The 19,350-nt window shown below is 48.0% G+C and overlaps 2 protein-coding genes across 2 annotated transcripts; one reads left to right on the top strand and one right to left on the bottom strand.

Moving 5' to 3' along the window:
- The first annotated feature begins 1,264 nt into the window (after positions 1–1,264).
- Positions 1,265–8,691, top strand: STING1 (stimulator of interferon response cGAMP interactor 1). The gene is made up of 7 exons (XM_007517536.3): positions 1,265–1,410; positions 1,753–1,854; positions 2,780–3,187; positions 3,443–3,551; positions 4,729–4,967; positions 7,550–7,736; positions 8,233–8,691. Exons 1-7 carry the CDS (start codon positions 1,384–1,386, stop codon positions 8,424–8,426), a joined length of 1,266 nt encoding a protein of 421 aa, XP_007517598.3. The 5' UTR covers positions 1,265–1,383; the 3' UTR covers positions 8,427–8,691.
- Positions 8,692–12,699: 4,008 nt separating this feature from the next.
- Positions 12,700–15,296, bottom strand: SMIM33 (small integral membrane protein 33). Its single transcript, XM_060171377.1, has 2 exons — positions 15,264–15,296; positions 12,700–13,089 (listed from the first exon to the last, which is right to left on the bottom strand). The coding sequence occupies exons 1-2, from the start codon at positions 15,294–15,296 to the stop codon at positions 12,700–12,702; spliced, it is 423 nt and encodes a 140-aa protein (XP_060027360.1).
- Between the last annotated feature and the right edge of the window lie 4,054 nt (positions 15,297–19,350).

Raw genomic sequence — 19,350 nt, 5'->3', positions numbered from 1 at the left:
CTTTTCTGAGTAGAAACACTTGGAATTGCTTTCCGGCTCCGAGAGTGTATCTCCTAGCTCTGCACAAGTTCCTGATCTCTCTCCCACGCAGCAGCCTAGATTGGCTCCAGTTGAGTTCTCTCCAACCCAGAGAGCACTTGCTTGGGAAGAAGCACCCTCAGGCTATCCCGGCACCACCTATAGTGGAGAAGCTTCATGAGTAGTGAAGTAGGGCTGTAGGAATCTCTATTCTCTCTCTCCCCTTTCCCTCTTGGTTTCTCTCTGTCTTATGAGTAAATAAAAGATGAAGAAAAAGCGGAAGAAGCAGAAGGAGCAGAAGAAGAAATGGCTTCTAGGAGCAGTGGATAGATATGTTGTGCAGGCACTGGGCCCCAGTGATAACCCTGCTGGCAATAAAATTAATTGATTAATTGAAATATTCTAAAAAAGAAAAAAAAACAGCGGGGAAGTAATTACAGAAGCCAGACCTTCCACCTTCTGCACCCCATAATGACTCTGGGTCCATACTCCCAGAGGGTTAAAGAATAGGAAAGCTATCAGGAGAGGGGCTGGGATATGGAGTTCTGGTGGTGGGAATTGTGTGGAATTGTACCCCTCTTATCCTATGGTTTAGTCAATGTTTCCTTTTTATAAATAAAAAATTTTAAATATTAAAAAAAGAAAGAAAGAAAAGGGGCTAGGTGGTGGCTTACCTGGTTGAGTGCACATGTTACAATGCACAAGGACCTGGATTCAAACCCCTGGTCCCCACCTGCAGGGGGAAAGCTTTGTGAGTGGTGCAGCAGGTATCTCTCTGTCACTCTCCCTCTCTATCCCCTCTTACCCTCTCGATTTCTGGCTGTCTCTATCCAATAAACAAAGATTAAAAGGTAAATAAATAAAAGGGGAAAAATGGGCACCAGGAGCAGTGGGTTCATGGTGCAGTCACTGAGTCTCAGTGATAAACCTGGTGGCAATTAAAAATTAAAAAAAAAAAAAAGTATTTCCTGTACTGGTATCAAATTACCCCTTCTGGGAAACAGAGATAGCATCATACCTACTGTTAGAGTTAAATAAAATATCTGATAAACCTGGCCTAGTCTCTGGAGGATGGCAAGCTCTTTATTCTTTCTGGTTGTGTGTCATGCGTTTACTATGCTTATTAAGTGGCTGACTTTTTGGCTTGGAACCTCGGGTTTTTCCAAGGGCAGCCTCCTGCAGGCGTGGCCGTTTTCTGTGCAGAGCCCAGACACCAACCTCTGCTGAGGGTTTTCCACTGGCATCCGGCCCTTTATAGAAAGGCCACTGTTACAGGAAATCATTGTGTTTTCTCCGCCTCCTTGCTGATATCACAGTCTGCAGAAAAAGAGGATCTGCTTCTGAAAATCAGAGCACGACGACCAGATGGTGCCAGATAGCACAGTGCAGTTTGTGAGTGTGGGGTCCTGCTCAGGGGCTGGGGAGGGCGGTGGCGTGGGGTCGACCGCAGGGGCGTCAGGGAAAGGTGGGCTGCAGGGTTGCAGCTACTGAGGGAGTTTAAGGGAGTTCTGAAAACCTAAACTTAGGGGTAGCAAAGTGCATTGAAACTGGGACCTTCTCTAGAGGGGGTATGGCTTGTCCAGACTTTGGAAGGAGGGTTCTTCCCAGCTCCCTGGGGGGACTGGAAGTCCCCCGCCCTCCACAGCATACCCCTAGCTGCTTATGGTCTGGTAGAATGCCAAGACTGAGTGGTTGAGATGAGCACTTCATTTGTTTTTAATATTTTACTTTCAGGTTGCACACAGAGAAGCTGCCACTCCTCACTGGAAGTCCCTGTGCCAAGACTTCTCTCTGGGTCATCTTCTAGAAAAAACCCTGCAGTCTGGAAGGTTGAAGGTAGGATCAGGAGTGGAGCAGTCAGAATTCCCAGTGCTCCCAGGCTTAGTCTCCCCAGGAACCCACAGGTGGTTAGCAGCCTTCTGATACCCCTTGTCCCCTGAATTCTGCTGCTTTTCTGCTTTGCTGACTAAGTTCCTCCCTGTGGCAGATGCCAGAGAGAGGGAAGTCCAGGTCCCCAATATGGGTGGCCTCACAGAACACTGTAAGGTCTAGGTCTGGAGTGGAAACTGCCTTCTTCTGCACCAAACCTTGCTGTCTCTTGGAAATGGAGTATATATGTGTGGGCTCTTCCAGTTCTGTACTCTCTCCATTTATTTTATTTGGGCCTGCAAGACAGTTCACCTGGTGTGTTTGCTTTGTCTTGCATACAACCCAGATTCAAGCCTGGCCCCCACTGTACTAAAGGAAGCTTCAGTGCTGTGGTATCTGTCTCTTTTTATCTGAAAAGTCAGCCAGGAGTGGTGAAGTTCCAGTCACAACAGAAAAAGAGAAAAAAAGACAGATTAATTTTCTTTAGTTCATCAGAGACAGACAGATAGACAGACACACACACACACACACACACACACACACACACACACAGAGAGAGAGAGAGAGAGAGAGAGAGAGAGAGAGAGAGAACCAGAGTATCAACATCAGGGACTGAACTCAGATTCCATGATGCAAGTCTAGAATTCTGTCACTGCACCACCTTCTGGTCTACTACCTGTTCTATTCTCAGCACATCCCTCTCTGGGACAGGTGCTCAAGAATGCTGGGTGGGTGCCCATTCTGTCCCTGGGGGCATCCCTAAGAGCAGACACCAGGTATAGCTGTCACCAGGGAATGGGAGAACTAGGGGCAGGTTAGACAACCAAAGCCTCAGTCCCTGTGCAGCAGGAGAGAGAGGGGAACATGGCTATGAATTTCTTGGTCCTCACAGATGCCTCAATCTGACCTGCACCCGTCCATCCCACGGCCCAGGGGTTCCAGAGCCAAAAACGTAGCCTTAATCCTGTTGGCAGCCTGCTTGCTGGCCATCCAGTGGGAGAATTCCTTAAGCTACAGCTTCTGGTGGCTGATACTCCACCTGGCCTCACTGCAGGTAGGACAGCTCTTTAAGAGAGCATGCCTCATGGCAGAGGAGCTATGCCACACCTACTCCAGGTACCAGGGTAGCCATTGGAAGGCTTTGCGGGCCTGCCTGGGCTGCCCGATCCGCACTGGAGCCCTGCTGATGTTGGCCTGCTTTGCCTGCTTCTTGGTCCCAGAAGAGGCCAGCCTGCGTATCACTTGGACATTTGCCCTTCTGGGCCTCTCAGAGGCTCTGAACATCCTCTTTGGCCTGAAGGTATGACACACAGGGAGGTGGGAGATGTTACCAAATGGAGGCTGTGGTTGGTGTGACCTACTCCAAACTCAGTACTAGGAGTGGGGCTAGTCTAGAGGTTGGTCCTTGGGATGGTGCCCAGATTGTTCTGGAACCAGGGGCTCATCAAAGACAGAGAAGGGAGCAAGTGAATACCAGGTGGGAAAATCTACATGGAGGGAAAGGACCTTGGTTGTCCTTCATGGAGATTCCTGACACTTGCCATGCTGTCCCCAGGACCTGTCCTCAGCTGAGATCTCTACAATATGTGAAAAGAGGAACTTGAATGTGGCCCATGGGCTGGCATGGTCATACTATATCGGGTATCTGCGGCTGATCTTGCCAGGTGGGTCATCTTCTATGCCTCATTCCCAAATCTACGAGACACATAAGACATACCACTTCTCATGTCTCCAGAACTTTTTATAATTTTCAAAGCACTTCAATGTTTCACAGATCATTCACATTCCAAAGTAATCCAGAGGGGGCAGGCACTGTTGCACTTGGCTAAGTGCTCATATTATAGCACACAGGGATCCAGGTTCAAGCCCCTAGTCCCTATCTGCAGGGGAAAGCTTCATGAGCAGTGAAGCAAGACTATAGATGCCTCTCTCTCACTCCCTCTCTAACATCCCCCTCCCCTCTCAATTTATCTCTGTCTCTATCCAGTAATAAATAAATAAATATATAAATAAATGAATAAATAACCAAAGTGATCCAGTAGTCACAGAGGATCTCATTATTATGCCTGGTTTACAATCAAATGATAGATAGATAGATAGATAGATAGATAGATAGATAGATAGACTTATGAGAGAGAGTGAAGGGAGGTGAGGGGAGAAAGAAGCCAGAACACTGCTCAGGTCTGACTTACAATGGGTGCCAAGGATTTCAGCATTCAGGACCATCCCCCACACACCTACTTCCATCACCCTTCTCTTTGTTTTTCAGCACAAGGGCTAGTACCCAGGGCTGCATGTACATGTGCAATGCCATCACTGAGAGGCATTCACAGACTAATTTTTTTTCGTTCCTTTTCAGAGAGAGAGGAGGGAGGGGAAGAAAGAGATTAGCAAAGAGGAGCAAAAGGGAGAGACATTTCAGCACGACTCTACCAGCCACAGAGCTCCTCTCATGCATGGTGCTCTAATGTGATACTAGGGTTCAATACCAGAACTCCATGCATGGTACTGTCATGTCCCAGCGTGTCTGCTTCTCTAAGCTCTAAAAGGAGGGCTCAGGAGTGGAGCACACACAGAAATCTGGACAAAGGACAAGTGAGATAGAGAGAAATAACACATGTGGTAAAGAGTGCACCTTACCTCAAGGTTCTGGGTTTCATCTTTTGTGCTGTAAAACAGAAAGAAGGGTGGTGGGAGTGTGTGTGTGTGACTGGCGCCTCAACTCTCTCCCCACATACACACACATTATGGGAATCCGTGGCCTGGGTCTCTGTCCTAGGCTGAGGATGACACAAGGCCAGCAGGAATGACTAAATGACTTCTGGGCTCTCTCTGCTGCAGGGCTACAGACCAGGATCCAAGCTTATAATCATTGCCACAACAACATCTTGAAGGGTGAGGGGAGCCACCGGCTGTACATCCTCTTCCCATTGGACTGTGCAGTACGTGATGATCTGACTATGGTTGACCGAAACATTTGCTTTCTGGATGAGCTGCCTAAGCAAAGCGCCGACCGTGCTGGGATTAAGCGCCGGGTCTACACCAACAGCATCTATGAGCTTAAGGCGAATGGGCAACGGGTGAGTATGCAGGAAACTGGGAGGTTTTGGGGGGCCGTGCAGCTCAGGACCCCAGAACTTGGGGGCCTTAGCAAGCACCAAAAAGCTTTCATTTTTCTTCTGAGTCTCAGTTTCCCTGACTGACCACAAGGCTTGGTAAGATTCGGTTCTAGGGGGTGAGGGCTATCTGGCTGTGACATCTGTCACCCCATTGGTCACCAGGGTTGATTCGGCTGATCTGGCTGGCTAGGTGGGTGACCCCTTCCTCCCTCACCGCTCCATGTGCGTCCCTCCCAAAGCTGCGCGCTCCGCTGAAGAGGATGGCCTTCCCCGAATAGAGACTGACTGGTCTTCGGTTGAGGGTATACAAGTAGCTATGCTTCCCTGCTAGAACCTCCAAAGAAGCTCTCAAAATTCAGTTCTAAACAATGATGATGATGAGGAGCCAGGCAGTGGCGTACCCAGTTACAGTGCACAAGGACTGGGGTTCAAGCCCCTGGTTTCCACCTGCAGGGGGAAAGCTTCACAAGCCGTGAAGCAGGACTGACTGCAGGTGTCTCTCTTCCTCTCTCTATCTCCCCTTTCCCACTCAATTTCTCTCTGTCTCTACACAATAATACATAAATAAATAGATTTTAAAACAATGATAAACTTTATCAAGGACTTACTGCATGTTGGATACTACCAAGTGCTTTGTCTGTTTTGTGGAAACCTCACCAGCACCCTGTGAGGCAGAAGCTGTTAAGAACCCTGCTTCTTATTTTTACTTTATTTTGTTATTTATTTGTTCATTTTACTGCCACCAGGATTATTGCTGGGGCATAAGTTGCTGGCAGCCATTGTTTCTCTCTTTTTGCTTCCAGTTGCTGGGGCTCAGTGCAGGCACTATGAATCCACCGCTTCTGGAGGCTTTTTTTTTTTCTAGGACAGAGACAAATTGAAAGGGGGAGGGTAGATAGAGAGAAAGAGAGAAAGACACCTGAAGAACTGCTTCACTGCTTGTGAGGCAACTCCTCTGCAGGCGAAGAGCTGGGGGCTTGAACCAGGATCCTTGCACAGGTCCTTGTGCTTCATACTATGTGCGCTTAACCTGCTGCTCCACCATCTGACCCCCTTTCTCTCTCCCCCCCTTTCTATTTTATTTGATAAGACATAAAGAAATTGAAAGGGAAGGGGAGCTAGAAAGAGAGAAAGTGGGGAGGTGGGAAAAAAAGTTTAAAAAGAGAGAGAAAGATAGATACCTGCACTCCTGCTTCACTGTTCACAAAGCTTCTCCCTTGCAGGTAGGGAGTGGGGGCTTAAGCCCAGGTCCTTGCACTCAACTGGGTTCACTATCACCCAGCTATCTCATTTATTCATTAAAATAATTTTTTATTATCTTTATTTATTGGATAAAGATAGCCAGAAATTAAGGGGGATAGAGAGAGAGAAAGAGAGACACTTGCAGCCCTACTTCACCACTCACAAAGCCTTCCCCCTGCAGGTGGGGACCAGAGGCTTGAACCTGGGTTCTAGGGCAGAGTAAAACATGCACTCAGCCAGGTGCACCACCACCTGGCCCCTTATTCATTTTTTTTTTTTTTTATTACCACCAGGGTTATCACTGAGACTCAGTGCCTACACACACATCCACAGCTCCTGGTGATCATTTTTTCCCTCTCTGCTCTTGGCTATGAGAGAGAGAAACTGAGAGGGAGAGGACATGAAGGTGGGGGATGGGGGTGGGGGAGACACCCACACTCTGATTTGATTTACCATTCATGAAGCTTACCCTTGTAGGCTTGAACCCAAATCCTATGCATGGTGATGTGTGCACCACCACCTAGCTCTCTTGTTTTTGTTTGTTTGTTTGTTTGGTTGGTTTTTGTTTTTTTATTTAAGAAAGGATTAATTAACAAAACCATAAGGTAGGAGGGGTACAACTCCACACAATTCCCACCACCCAATCTCCATAACCCACCCCCTCCCCTGATCTTGTTTTTGTTTTTATGGTAGAATTGGGGCATTGCATATTCCTGAGTTCATCACTACGGGCCATTTTTTCATTCAGGTAGAGTGAGAAAGAGAAACAGAGACAACCCCAAAGCAGTAGGTGCCACTGTTATAGTACTTCTTATATGATGCTAGGGCTTCAACCTGGGTCACCATGCAGTCCAGAGAGCTTTCTTTACCACCTCACCTGCTTTAGAGGTGAGGAAACTGAGACCTGGACAGAGAGAAAGAAGATAATTTCAATCTGAATGTACCATGCTCTTAACCATAAAGCTGTCTTCAGTGAAGGCTGTGAAAACATCTGAAACATTTCATATGGGTGGGCTGAACTCCAGAGATCAGCCCCCAGACTTGATTTTCATAGGAACAGTTGACATCTTAGCTCTGTGAACCTTTTCCCAAGGCCTTGGGATGATGTGTTCAGCACAGCCATGGCCCTGGTTTCAGGTGTGGAGTGTTGACGGCAAAAAACAGCTATAAAGCACAGACCTCATCAGGTAGCACCTCACAAGACTTCATCTCTATGGCCTGGGGGTCTGGAGGCCTAGCCAGTGGCAGAGGTGGTCTGCCTGAACTCTGACTGAGTCTGGCCTTCCTCCTACCTCCTCCAGGCGGGTGCATGTGTACTGGAGTATGCCACCCCCTTGCAGACCCTGTTTGCCATGTCACAGCATGGCCGAGCTGGCTTTAGCAGGGAAGACCGGCTGGAACAGGCCAAACTCTTCTGCCGGACACTTGAGAACATCCTGGATGATGACCCTGAGTGCCAGCACAACTGCCGCCTCATTGTCTATCAAGGTGAAGGGTGACAGGCTGGTGGGTAGGAGATGGGGTCCCCTAGGTCTCCACGGGTGATGGTGGGGGAGTCAGGAAGAGACTGGCAGCTTGTGCCCTGGGCTTCCCCATATGGTCAGGACATTAAAATCCTGTCCCTTCTTCTCCCAGGGACACTTGGTGGCTTTCAGAGGGCCTGGCTTTGGGGCCTGGGTGGCATATGACAAGGTGGGCTCTAGCAGTGTCTTGTGTTGTCTAGTGACACCAGGGAAAGCAGAAGAGAGCCTGGATGGAGCCTTGGCCCTGCCATTCCCTCTCCTGGTGATCTTGGGTGGGGTTCTGCCCATTTCTGGGCATCATTGCTGAAAGTCACTATATCACTGGGAGCCCATGACATTTAAGCCCCAGTGGCCAAGGGCATTGATAGGGAGCAGGAAGATCCTCACAGACCTATGAACTACAGGGGTGGGGGTGCAAGGCACTCACACTACTTTCCTTTGCTCTCCCCAACCCCTTCCAGAACCCTCAGATGGAAGTGGCTTCTCCCTGTCCCAAGAGATTCTCCGGCACCTGCGGCAGGAGGAAACGGAGGAGGTATCCGTGGGCAGCGTGGAGACCACTGAGGCGACTGACTCCTGCACGCTCTCCCAAGAACCCGAGCTCCTCATCAGTGGCATGGAGCAGCCACTCCCACTGCGCACAGACATCTTCTGAGGCCCAGGGTTAACTTGCTGAAATCCCTGGTGATTCCCTAAGACCCTGGATTGGCGTCTTTCATCTGTGATCCCTCTTACAGGGACCTTCAGAGTATGTTCCAGGATCAGCACATCAGAATGAATCTGTAGCGTTAGGCAAGTTGTTTCACCCCACTGAGCCTCAGTGTTCTCATCTATGTGATGGGATCATAATCTCTGCCTTACCTGCCTCACACAGGTGTTGTGAGAACTGTAATTACATAAATGTGCCATGTGAATTTAAAGTATGAGACCGATCTCTCCCACTAGACACTCCTCCCACCCCCAACACATACACCTTCTCCACTTTGTCTGCCCTAGTATGGCATCAACTGATTTCCTTGTCCTATAGTTTGCGGTCACATTCGGTCAGTGGAGAGCCTCATCAGGAGAATGGAGAGAAGGTAAATAGTGCTCTGGTATTTAAAAAAAAATGGGGGTGGGATAGAATTAAGAAAGGGCATGAGGAAACCATAGTGAGCATTGGTGGAGAGATAGGACCCAGCTAGCCTGGGGTAGGGAAGGTGGGGGCCACAGTAGAACCTGGAGCAAGAGCTAGTGAGAAGGTTGCCTAGCATGTCCATAGGTGAGACACAGGAATCTCACAGTGACCTCGACCGCAGCAGAGGTGCTGGGGATTGAATCTGGGACCTCTTGTGCCTCAGGTAGGATGCCTGTGCTATCTCCCCAACCAAGCAATCCCCCCTTGTTTTTTTGCCTCCAGGGTTATTGCTGGGATTTGGTGCCTGCACCACGAATCTACTGCTCCTGGAAGCTATTTTTCCCCCTTTTTTGTTGCCCTTGTTGTTTTATTGTTGTCATGGTTGTTGTTGTTGTTATTGCTGTCGTTGTTGTTGGATAGGACAGAGGGAAATGGAGGGAGGAGGGGAAGACAGAGAGGGGGAGAGGAAGATAGATACCTGCAGACCTGCTTCACGGCTTGTGAAGCAAACCCCCTGCAGATGGAGAGCCGGAGGCTGGAACTGGGATCCAGTTGTGCTTGGCGCCATGTGTGCTTAACCTGTTGCACTACCGCCCGACTCCCAGCAGTCTCCTTTTTAAATGCTCCTGAGACAGCCTATTTGAGATTGCCATCTTTCCCCTGGGCAGATTGGCTGCTACAAATGATGGGCATTCTTCACCCTCAGTGTCCAAATCTGCTTACACTAGCATACATCCTCATACCTTCAAGCAAGGCAAGGCCAGTGCGTATCACCTCAGGGTGGGTAGGACCTACCACATTTGGACATAGGGTCAGGCAGCACCCTCAATACACAACTGGCACTGCTGCATCCAGGAGAAAAACAGGGGTCTCCAGATTACTGTACCCAGAGAGTGCCAGCAAAGAGAGGCAGTGGATTTATGTGAGGAGGTGGGATATCCCAGGAAACCTTGGATAACTCTGCCAATCACCATCTCATCGCTGTAAGAACTGAGTCACCTCGACAACACCTGGGGCAAAACTGCTCCCACCTAGGAAGGCAGACTCCCATATCTGCCAATTCCACCCATCCCAGCCTGGATTGGCCCCCTCCCTCACACTGTTTGTTTGTTTGTTTTCTGCTAGGGTTTTATGTCTCCATGATTCCATTTTCCTGGCCAGACTCTTTTTTCAGACAGGGGTTGAAAGGCAGAGGGATGGGGCTGGGTAGTGGCACACCTGGTTGAGTACATGTTACCATATACAAGGACTTGGGTTCAAGCTCTGGGCCCCCACCTGAAGGTGGGCAGCTTCACAAGTAGTGATGCATGGCTGCAGGCCTCTCTCCTTCTCTATTTCTCCCTCCCCTCTCAATTTCTCTCTGTCCTACCAAATAAAATAAAGAAAAAGGAACAAAGAAAAAAGGATACATGGTCACATGGAGTATAGGATTTGTTGTGCTGGCACCAAGACCCAGCAATAAGCCTGAAGGCAAAAAGGGGGTTGGGATAGATGGATCGATGCTACAGCACTACTCCACCACTTATGAAGCTTTCTCTCTGCACGGTGCTCCAATGTGGTGACCAGAGGTTTGAACTGGGAACATCATGGCATCTCCTAGTCTCTCATTTGTTTTGGCCACAAATGTCCAGTAAGTTTTTCTGTACACAGCTTCACTGTGGAGAAAAGCTCCATACACAGGCACACACTTGTCAACAGGAGTTGGCATCCCCAAGAATGAGAGAGTTAAACTCATGAAACAGGAAACAGCCCCTTCTCCCCAGTTGTCTCAGTGATTCTGCCCCCAGGACCTGAGAACACTGTGACCTCACACCAGTCATTCCAACTCCTAGACACCAGCCTGGGATCTCTCAACATGGCCATCCTGTCCTCCATGTGGTGCTTGGGGTGTAGCATCTGAGGTTATCAAATTCAAACCCTGACTCGATCATTTGGTACCTGTTGTCTGCCTAAGGGTCTTGATACCCTCAACTGTAAACTGGAGATAAGAGTGACTTTTCCTCCTAAGGTTGGTACAATATTCATAGTTCCAGGTGTCATAAAGGTTTGTCACATTTCTTTTGCCCACAAGAAGGAACAGCTGGTAACATTACAGTTGCCTCTCGTTTGTCTCACCAGAGGCAAGTCTGCCCTTTGCACACATTACAGTTCCCAGCCTCCCTGACTAGGCAGGATTCTTATTTATTTATTTATTTATTAAAAGGAAACATTGACAAAACCATAGGATAAGAGGGGTACAACTCCACACAATTCCCACCACCAGAACTCCATATCCCATTCCCTCCCCTGATGGCTTTCCTATTCTTTAACCCTCTGGGAGTATAGACCTAAGGTCATTGTGGGGTGCAGAAGGTGGAAGGTCTGGCTTCTGTAATTGCTTCCCTGCTGAACATGGGCGTTGACAGGTCGATCCATACTCCCAGCCTGACTAGGCAGGATTCTTCCTGTGGGGAGAGCCCTCGGGTGTTCCCAGGATACAGCATCCAGAGATCCCCACTGATGCCTACCTGTCCACATGTTCTTGACTGCATGTGAGTGGAGTTCAAGGGAGTCAGGGAAAGTAGTGCCTTTGCAGAGAGCCACTGGGAGACTCATTCCTGCCTCCCTGGCCTCTTGCGCCTTCTCAACCTCCTCTGCATGTTCCTGCTGCTCCCCTGCAGATCCCCTCCCCACTACTCTAAAGATACGGTTCCTTGAGCCCCTTTTTCTTTCTTATTTCCCTACCACATGGAAGGTTTTAGTTCTGGGAAACAATTTGCTCCAATAAAGTCCAGGTGGTTTTAACAGAAAATGGACAGAATGAAATCCTCTACACTGTCTCCATTTCATCCTGGAAAGGCAAGTAGGGTTCAGTCAAAAACCATTTGGGGAGCTATGAATAATGCTTGAGGTGTGGCAAGGGTCTCTACAGTCTGGGGGTCTGGAGGCCTAGCCAGTGGCAGAGGTGGTCTGCCTGAACTCTGACTGAGTCTGGCCTTCCTCCTACCTCCTCCAGGCGGGTGCATGTGTACTGGAGTATGCCACCCCCTTGCAGACCCTGTTTGCCATGTCACAGCATGGCCGAGCTGGCTTTAGCAGGGAAGACCGGCTGGAACAGGCCAAACTCTTCTGCCGGACACTTGAGAACATCCTGGATGATGACCCTGAGTGCCAGCACAACTGCCGCCTCATTGTCTATCAAGGTGAAGGGTGACAGGCTGGTGGGTAGGAGATGGGGTCCCCTAGGTCTCCACGGGTGATGGTGGGGGAGTCAGGAAGAGACTGGCAGCTTGTGCCCTGGGCTTCCCCATATGGTCAGGACATTAAAATCCTGTCCCTTCTTCTCCCAGGGACACTTGGTGGCTTTCAGAGGGCCTGGCTTTGGGGCCTGGGTGGCATATGACAAGGTGGGCTCTAGCAGTGTCTTGTGTTGTCTAGTGACACCAGGGAAAGCAGAAGAGAGCCTGGATGGAGCCTTGGCCCTGCCATTCCCTCTCCTGGTGATCTTGGGTGGGGTTCTTGGGTTATGACACCAAAGGGGGAGGATGAAATTGATAAGGGACTAGAGGGGGTTGAGGAGCCTGGTGCTCCCTGTGTGCGTGGCCTCTGATGCTGGTAGTGCTCACAGTAGCATGCTTCTGGGAAGGACCCTCATGCCACTGTTGGTTCTCCTGTCCACAGCAGGACTTACTCTATAAATATATAACTTCAGCTGAGTCCACACATGCTCTTCCAAAGCTGGGTTGTTCAGGGCCTATTTTTATTTTGCCCTGATTCTCTGTCCAGTTTCTGCTTCAGAGTCAAATCAGGCCAGCTTTCCAAAGCCTCCCTCCTACAGATATGTGACTTCATCAAGGCCAAGTCTAGGGCCATCTGGCACAGAACAAGAGCCAAGGACAGGTGGCCTCTGCTGGGCCTCTGGGTGACTGTCCCAGGTGCCCAGCACTTTCCAGTGGATGAGACAGATGCCATCCTCTGGCTTTGAAGCTGAGGGTTCTGTGGGCAGAGTGGCATGGCCCTGGTGTAGTCTCGGCCCAAAGTGGACTGCCACCACAATACAAATGGCCACGAGGACAAAGGCAGCAACTATGACTGTGAGCAGTGGCATTCCGCCTTCTGGGGGTCGTTCCTGGGCCCCTCCCAGCACCTCTGTCAGCTGTCTCTGGGCCTCCTGCCACCCTGAGCTGTTCACAGATGGAGAAGTCCAGAAGGGCTGAGCAATCTGCAAAGAGAGTAGCAGAGAGAGAGAGAGAGAGAGAGAGAAGGTGACATGGCATGCACACACAAAGAAAAAGACCCAGAGAGAGAGCCAGACTTTAAGGGGGGGGCAGTAGCACACTGGGTTAAGTGCACATAGTGCAAAATGCAAGGACCAGCTCAAAGATCCTACTTGGTTCCCCCCTAGCTCCCCACCTGTAGGGGGGCCGCTTCATAAGCGGTGAAGCAGGTCTTTACGTGTCTCTTTCTCTCCCCCTTCTGTCTTCCCCTCCTCTCTCAATTTATCTCTGTCCTATCCAACAACAACAATAATAATAACAATAATGGCAACAAAAATGGGAAAAATGGCTCCAGGAACAGTGGATTTGTAGTGCAGGCACCAAGCCTCAATGATAACCCTGGAGGCAAAGGAAGAGAACCAGCATCAGGGAGGGAGAAACAGAAACAAAGACAGAGACAAAGGAAGGACATGGAGACAGCACAAGAATAGAGAAAACACACACATACACACACAGTAGTGGGGAAAAGACAATTGAGGGAGACAGAATGAAGACAAGAAATAAAGAAAAAGAAGTTAATATAGAGACATAGACAAAGAGAGGGCCTTCTTTTAGAGTCTGGCACACGGAATCGAGCCTGACCCCCCCCCCCCCCCACACACACACACACTAGTTGCATCCCATTCCCCTACTCCTCCCAGGCCGCCAGCAAGATTCCTGAATGGATCCTGTGTCCTGGTTAGCAGTTTTAGCATTATGGGTGGCTGGCCACATCCTCGGCAGTGGGCAGCTGCTCTTTAAAGATCTGGGAAAAGAGAGTCATTATGTCCAACATCTAAAGTTCCCACTCCCCCTCATTTGCAAGATGAAAAGAAGGCACAAACACCAGAAGTTTGGCATGTGGCAGGAAGAATACTCTAGCTGGTAACAAATCCTCTCCCCCCCCCAGGTCTCAATATCAAGTTCATGGGGCTGGAGGGGAGGGGGCACCCAGTGTGGATTCCTGGCTCTGTCCATGATGAATTAAGGAGACAATTTGCCAGTCCCTACCACTTCTAGGGGCCTAACATTCTTCTCCCTAAAACTGAGGCCATGTTCTTTGTTTTCATCTGGCTAAGTGCTGGGTACAGGGTGAGGGTTGCTGTGAAGGTAGCAAAACCTCCAAACTGTAACCCCCTGCCCCTGCCAGCTGGTGAGGTCACCACAGGCTCAAGTCCCTCACCCTCACCACCCCCTCCCAGTTGGATCACTCTGAACCCTCAATCTGACCTTGCCCATGGGTACACAGTTGGGGTCCAGGAATGGCTGCCAGGCCAAACCTCCCTCCTTTCAGTCCTTCAGTCATACTACCCATCCCATCCCACCCCCTAAACAGGCCTCTTCACAGGTGGGAAGCCCCAACCCCTACCCCCTCCCTTGAAAATCTGAGACTCTGTGCCAGTGTGAGGCGCAGGTCATAGGCAGGGGGGCAGGCCCAGGCAGGGGGCAGAGGAAAGGCAACACCGGATGTTCACAGGAAAAGGAAAGTAGGCTGGTGAGGGCATGGGGCCCCTGCTGGGAGGCCAGCCTGATAAGAGGGGGGGCTCACTGAGGGTCTACCTGGTGCATGGTCCCATCTGTGAAAGGCTCTCTCGGGACTGGAGACTGGCTGGCAGAAAAAAGCCTGCTGCCCAGCCGGGTCCCTACCCGGAGCTGCCACGTCTCTGGGCTCTCAGGACACACACCCTCTGCACACACGCCCTCACCAGCCCTCCCGTGCTTTCGCTTCCTGGAACATCAGAACTACCCTGGGCCCAGCCCCTAAGGCTGCTGAAACCTTGATCTTTCATGCCCCCCTCCACCAGATCCCAAACACCTGAACTGTACCCCCACCCCACCGTATTTCCTGAAGTTATTGTCCTTTGACTTTTTTTTTTGTTGCAATATTGCAAACAAAGCAGTGTCTTAACATCTAGCTGTCCCTATATTAATTTGTCACACTTGTTTAATTTTTTTGAAGAGCTAAAATGCTACAAATAAGAGACCTGCTTCTTGACCTTTCCCTTCCTTCTCACCCCTTCTTATCTAAACCTTAATTGTCTTTTATCTTAGTTCAAGTAGCACTTCCTCCACATATGAACTCAAACCACTGCACTTGAGCAGCTTGCTTTTTCCTTAAAGCCTGCAGCTGGGGCCTTACCTTGCAGTTGACATTTGTCACACTTTGTCTCATGTTACTGATGCGAGGAGCTCATTTTTCTTAGCCCTTGTCCCACAAGAACACTCCTATCTGTGCCCTATGTGTAACTATCTACACAGCAGGTGCCAGACTGGAGCTTGCTGACTGGGGCTGGAATCCAGAAGAATCCTACCTGTCATCCTGTCTTTAGTCCCAAAGGCTTGTAAGTGAGCATCTGTAAGAGGGCATTTCTGAGTCACAAGTTCTCTTTTTTAAAAAGATGATTTATTGTTCATTTATTTCTAAAGAAAGAGAACATGAAAAAAAGTAGACAGAGAAAATCAACCCAGCATTGCTCAGCTCTGGTATAAAGTAGTTCTGGGGACTGAACCTGCAGCTTCTGGGGCATGCAAATTGGCGCTCTAACAGGCTGAGCTATCTCCCTGGCCCTTAGCCAGAAACTTTCACTGTTTCTTTTAATTTTTTTTTAAAGAAACTACTTGTTTTGTTTATTTATTTATTATTTATTTATTATTGGATAGAGACAGAAATTGAAAGAGGAGGTCAAGATAGAGAGGGAGGATGATAGAGAAACTTCTGCAGCTCTACTTTGGCACTTGTGAAGCTTTTCCCCTTGCAGGTGGGGATCAGGGGCTTGAACCCTGGTCCTTGTGCACTGTAGTGTGTGTGCTTAACGAGGTGCGCTACCACCTGACCTCCAATTTTCACTGATTCTGTCCCTCGGCCTCCTTTTGACTTTTCGTTGTCATGGAGCCTCTTAGGTAGGTTCATAGTGCTAAACTGATCAAGCATCTTCCTCTGATCAAGAATCTTTCTCAGAGCAAGAAGGCTTTGGCTTTCAAGATTTGATAACTGCAACCAAAGATGAAAAGATTCTGGGACCTTCCACACCATCACCCCCACACTGGAGAGATATAAAGATATTGGCATATAAGATGCAGGGAACTTAGTCAACAGTTTGTTTGGCTTTATATGTTAACTCTTTTTTCAGCCACCAGGTTCCAGATGGTACCATGATACCAACCAGACTTCTTTGGGCAGATGACCCCACCAATGTGTCCTGGAGCTCCGCTTCCCCAGAGCCCTGCCCCACTAGGGAAAAAGAAGACAGGCTGTGAGTATGGATTGACCTGTCAATGCCCATGTTCATCAGGGAAGCAATTATAGAAGCCAGACCTTCCACTTTCTGCACCCCATAATGACCCTGGGTCCATACTCCCAGAGGGATAAAGAATAGGAAAGCTATCAGGGGAGGGGATGGGATACAGAGCTCTGGTGGTGGGAATTGTACCCCTCTTATCCTATGGTCTTGTCAGTGTTTCCATTTTATAAATAAATTAATTAACTAAAAAAAAAGAAATCCTATACCCTTTACAGACCTTTTTAAAAACATATTTATATTTGTTTTTGGATAGAGAAAGAAATTCAGAGAGAAGGGGGAGATAGAGGGAGAAAGACAGAAAGGCAGAGAGACAACTATTGCGCCGTTTGGAGAAACTACCCTCTATACACCGTGAGTACGTACCAGCTGGATCTCAAATGTTATTTGCCACTAAGAGAATGTAGAGTGGCAGGGAAGACAGCATAGTGGTTATGCAAAAACCACTCATGTGGGAGTCGGGCGGTAGGGCAGCGGGTTAAGCGCAGGTGGCGCGAAGCGCAAGGACCAGCGGAAGGATCCTGGTTCGAGCCCCGGGCTCCCCACCTTCAGGGGAGTCTCTTCACAGGCGGTGAAGCAGATCTGCAGGTGTCTATCTTTCTCTTCCCCTCTCTGTCTTCTCCTCTCTCCATTTCTCTCTGTCCTGACAACAACGACATCAATAACAACAACAACAATAACTACAACAATAAGAAAAACAAGAACAACAAAAGGGAAAAATAAATAAATAAATATTAAAAAAAACTCATGCCTGAAGTTCTGAGGTCCCAGGTTCAATTCCCAGCACCACCATAAGCCAGAGTTGTAAATGAATGAATGAATGAATGAATGAATGAATGAACGAATAAGCAAAGGGCTGGGTGTGCACAACTGAAGTGCCCACACATTTTACAATGTACAAGAACTGGGGTTCAAGCCCCTGTTCCCCACCTACAGGGAGGAAAAGTGGTGAAACCAGTACTACCAAAAAAAAAAAAAAGAGGCTGCAGGGAGTGGTAGACTCGTGTAGGCACCGAACCCCAGCAATAACCATGGTAGCAATAAAAATAAATAAATAAATAAATAAATAAACAAACAAGTAAAATAAAATAGGGCTTCCTGGAGAAATGGCTGATTCCAGGGCCAAGGCAGGTAAAGGACAGGTGATCATGGTATATCTCATCATCCTTGAAAGTAAGCTCACGGGACCATCAGTGGCACACCCAGTTAAGCAGACTTTATCATTAGCAAGGATCTGGGTTCAAGCTTCCAGTCCACACCTGCAGGGGAAATCTTCACAAACACTGAAGCAGTGCTGTACGTGCCTCTCTTTATCCTTCCCTCTCACTTTTTCTCTGTCCTATCAAATAAAAGAAAGAAAAAGAGTGGTCCAGGAGGTAGCACAGTGGCTAAGGCACAAGACTCTCAAGCATGAGGTCCTGAGTTCAATTCCCGTAGCACATGTACCAGAGTGACATCTGGTTCTTTCTCTCTCTCCTATCTTTCTCATTAATAAATTAAATCTTTGAAAAAAAGAAGAAAGAAATAGAGGGGGAAAAAGGGGGAAAATGACTTCTGAGAGTGGTGGGTTCATCATGCAGGTACAGAACCTCAATAACACTGGTGGAAATAAAAAAAAAAAGAAAGAAAGAAAGAAAAGAAAAAGAAAAAGTAAGCTCATGCTCAAAGGATAATAGAGACATATTGAAAGAATGCAGAAAGGGTTCCTGGTGCCCTAATGGGAACAATTGGGATATCAAAATAATAAATTTTGTGGGGGGAGTGTCAGGGATCAAACCCACCCAGGACTTCACACATGTGAGGTATATATTCTATCACTGGACTACCTCTATGCCGCAAATAATAAAGATTACAGTGTGTAGCATCTGCATTATTTCAGTGTAGAAGTTTCTCCTGCTGCCTGAAAGCAGTGTTGCTATGAATCTCTTTTGTAAACTGAACTGGAATGAAAAACTTACTGTGAATTCATGAAAAAAAAATTAGTGTTCCCAAGTCTAAAAAGTAACCTGCAAAGTAGCATGTAAAACTCCAAGTAATAGGAGGGCCATGGAGATAACATAATGGTCATGCAAAAACCTCTCACGCCTGAGACTCTGACATCCCAGGTTCTATCTCTCATATTAGCACAAGCCAGAGCTAAGCATTGCTCTGATCAAACAAACAAGTAAATAAACCAAAACTACCTGAACAATACTAACAGATAGCAAAAGCAAGAATGCTGAGCAGATTGCATGAGACAGCTGTCAGTGAAAGAGATTGGCAGAGCCACCCTTATTGCACCAGAGGCTCCAGTCCTCTAGACTGGCTCACTGAAAAACAGACTCTGCTTTTCCTTTCTTTAAAAAAATTATGATAAAGCAGGGTTGCAGGTGTTTCTGTCTCTCTCCCTCTCTATCTCCCCCTTCCTCTCAATTTCTGGCTAACCCTATCCAATAAATAAATAAAGACAATAAAATTTTTAAAAGAATTCTAAAAAATATTTTATTTACTTATTTTGAGAGAGAAAGAGAACCAGAGCATTACTCTGGCACATGCTATGCAGGGGATGAAACTTGGGACCTCATGTTTGAGAATTCAACCTTCTGGGCTGCACTATTTTGCTATTCAGCTTTTTTCACAAAGGTGAAAATCCTCTTCATATTTGCAAAAAACAGTCTCTAAGGCAAGTCTTTTATGAAATAGAAGTGACATATCATTAACTTTTAAAAATCAGGGAATACATTGAATCCTACCAACACACACACACACACACACACACACACACACACACACACAGAGAGAGAGAGAGAGAGAGAGAGAGAGAGAGAGAGAGAGAATTTACTTCACAGGGGGAAAGAGCAATTTTGAGCCTTCTGAGGGAGTTCATCCCTGCCAAGACACTAATTTTTTTCTTTCTTTCTTCTTCTTCTTCTTCTTTTTTTTTACTTC

Source organism: Erinaceus europaeus, chromosome 2 (assembly GCF_950295315.1).
Source record: "Erinaceus europaeus chromosome 2, mEriEur2.1, whole genome shotgun sequence".
NCBI lineage: Eukaryota > Metazoa > Chordata > Mammalia > Eulipotyphla > Erinaceidae > Erinaceus > Erinaceus europaeus.
The sequence above is the reverse complement of the archived record's forward strand: the minus strand, read 5'-3'. Positions and strand labels throughout refer to the sequence as shown.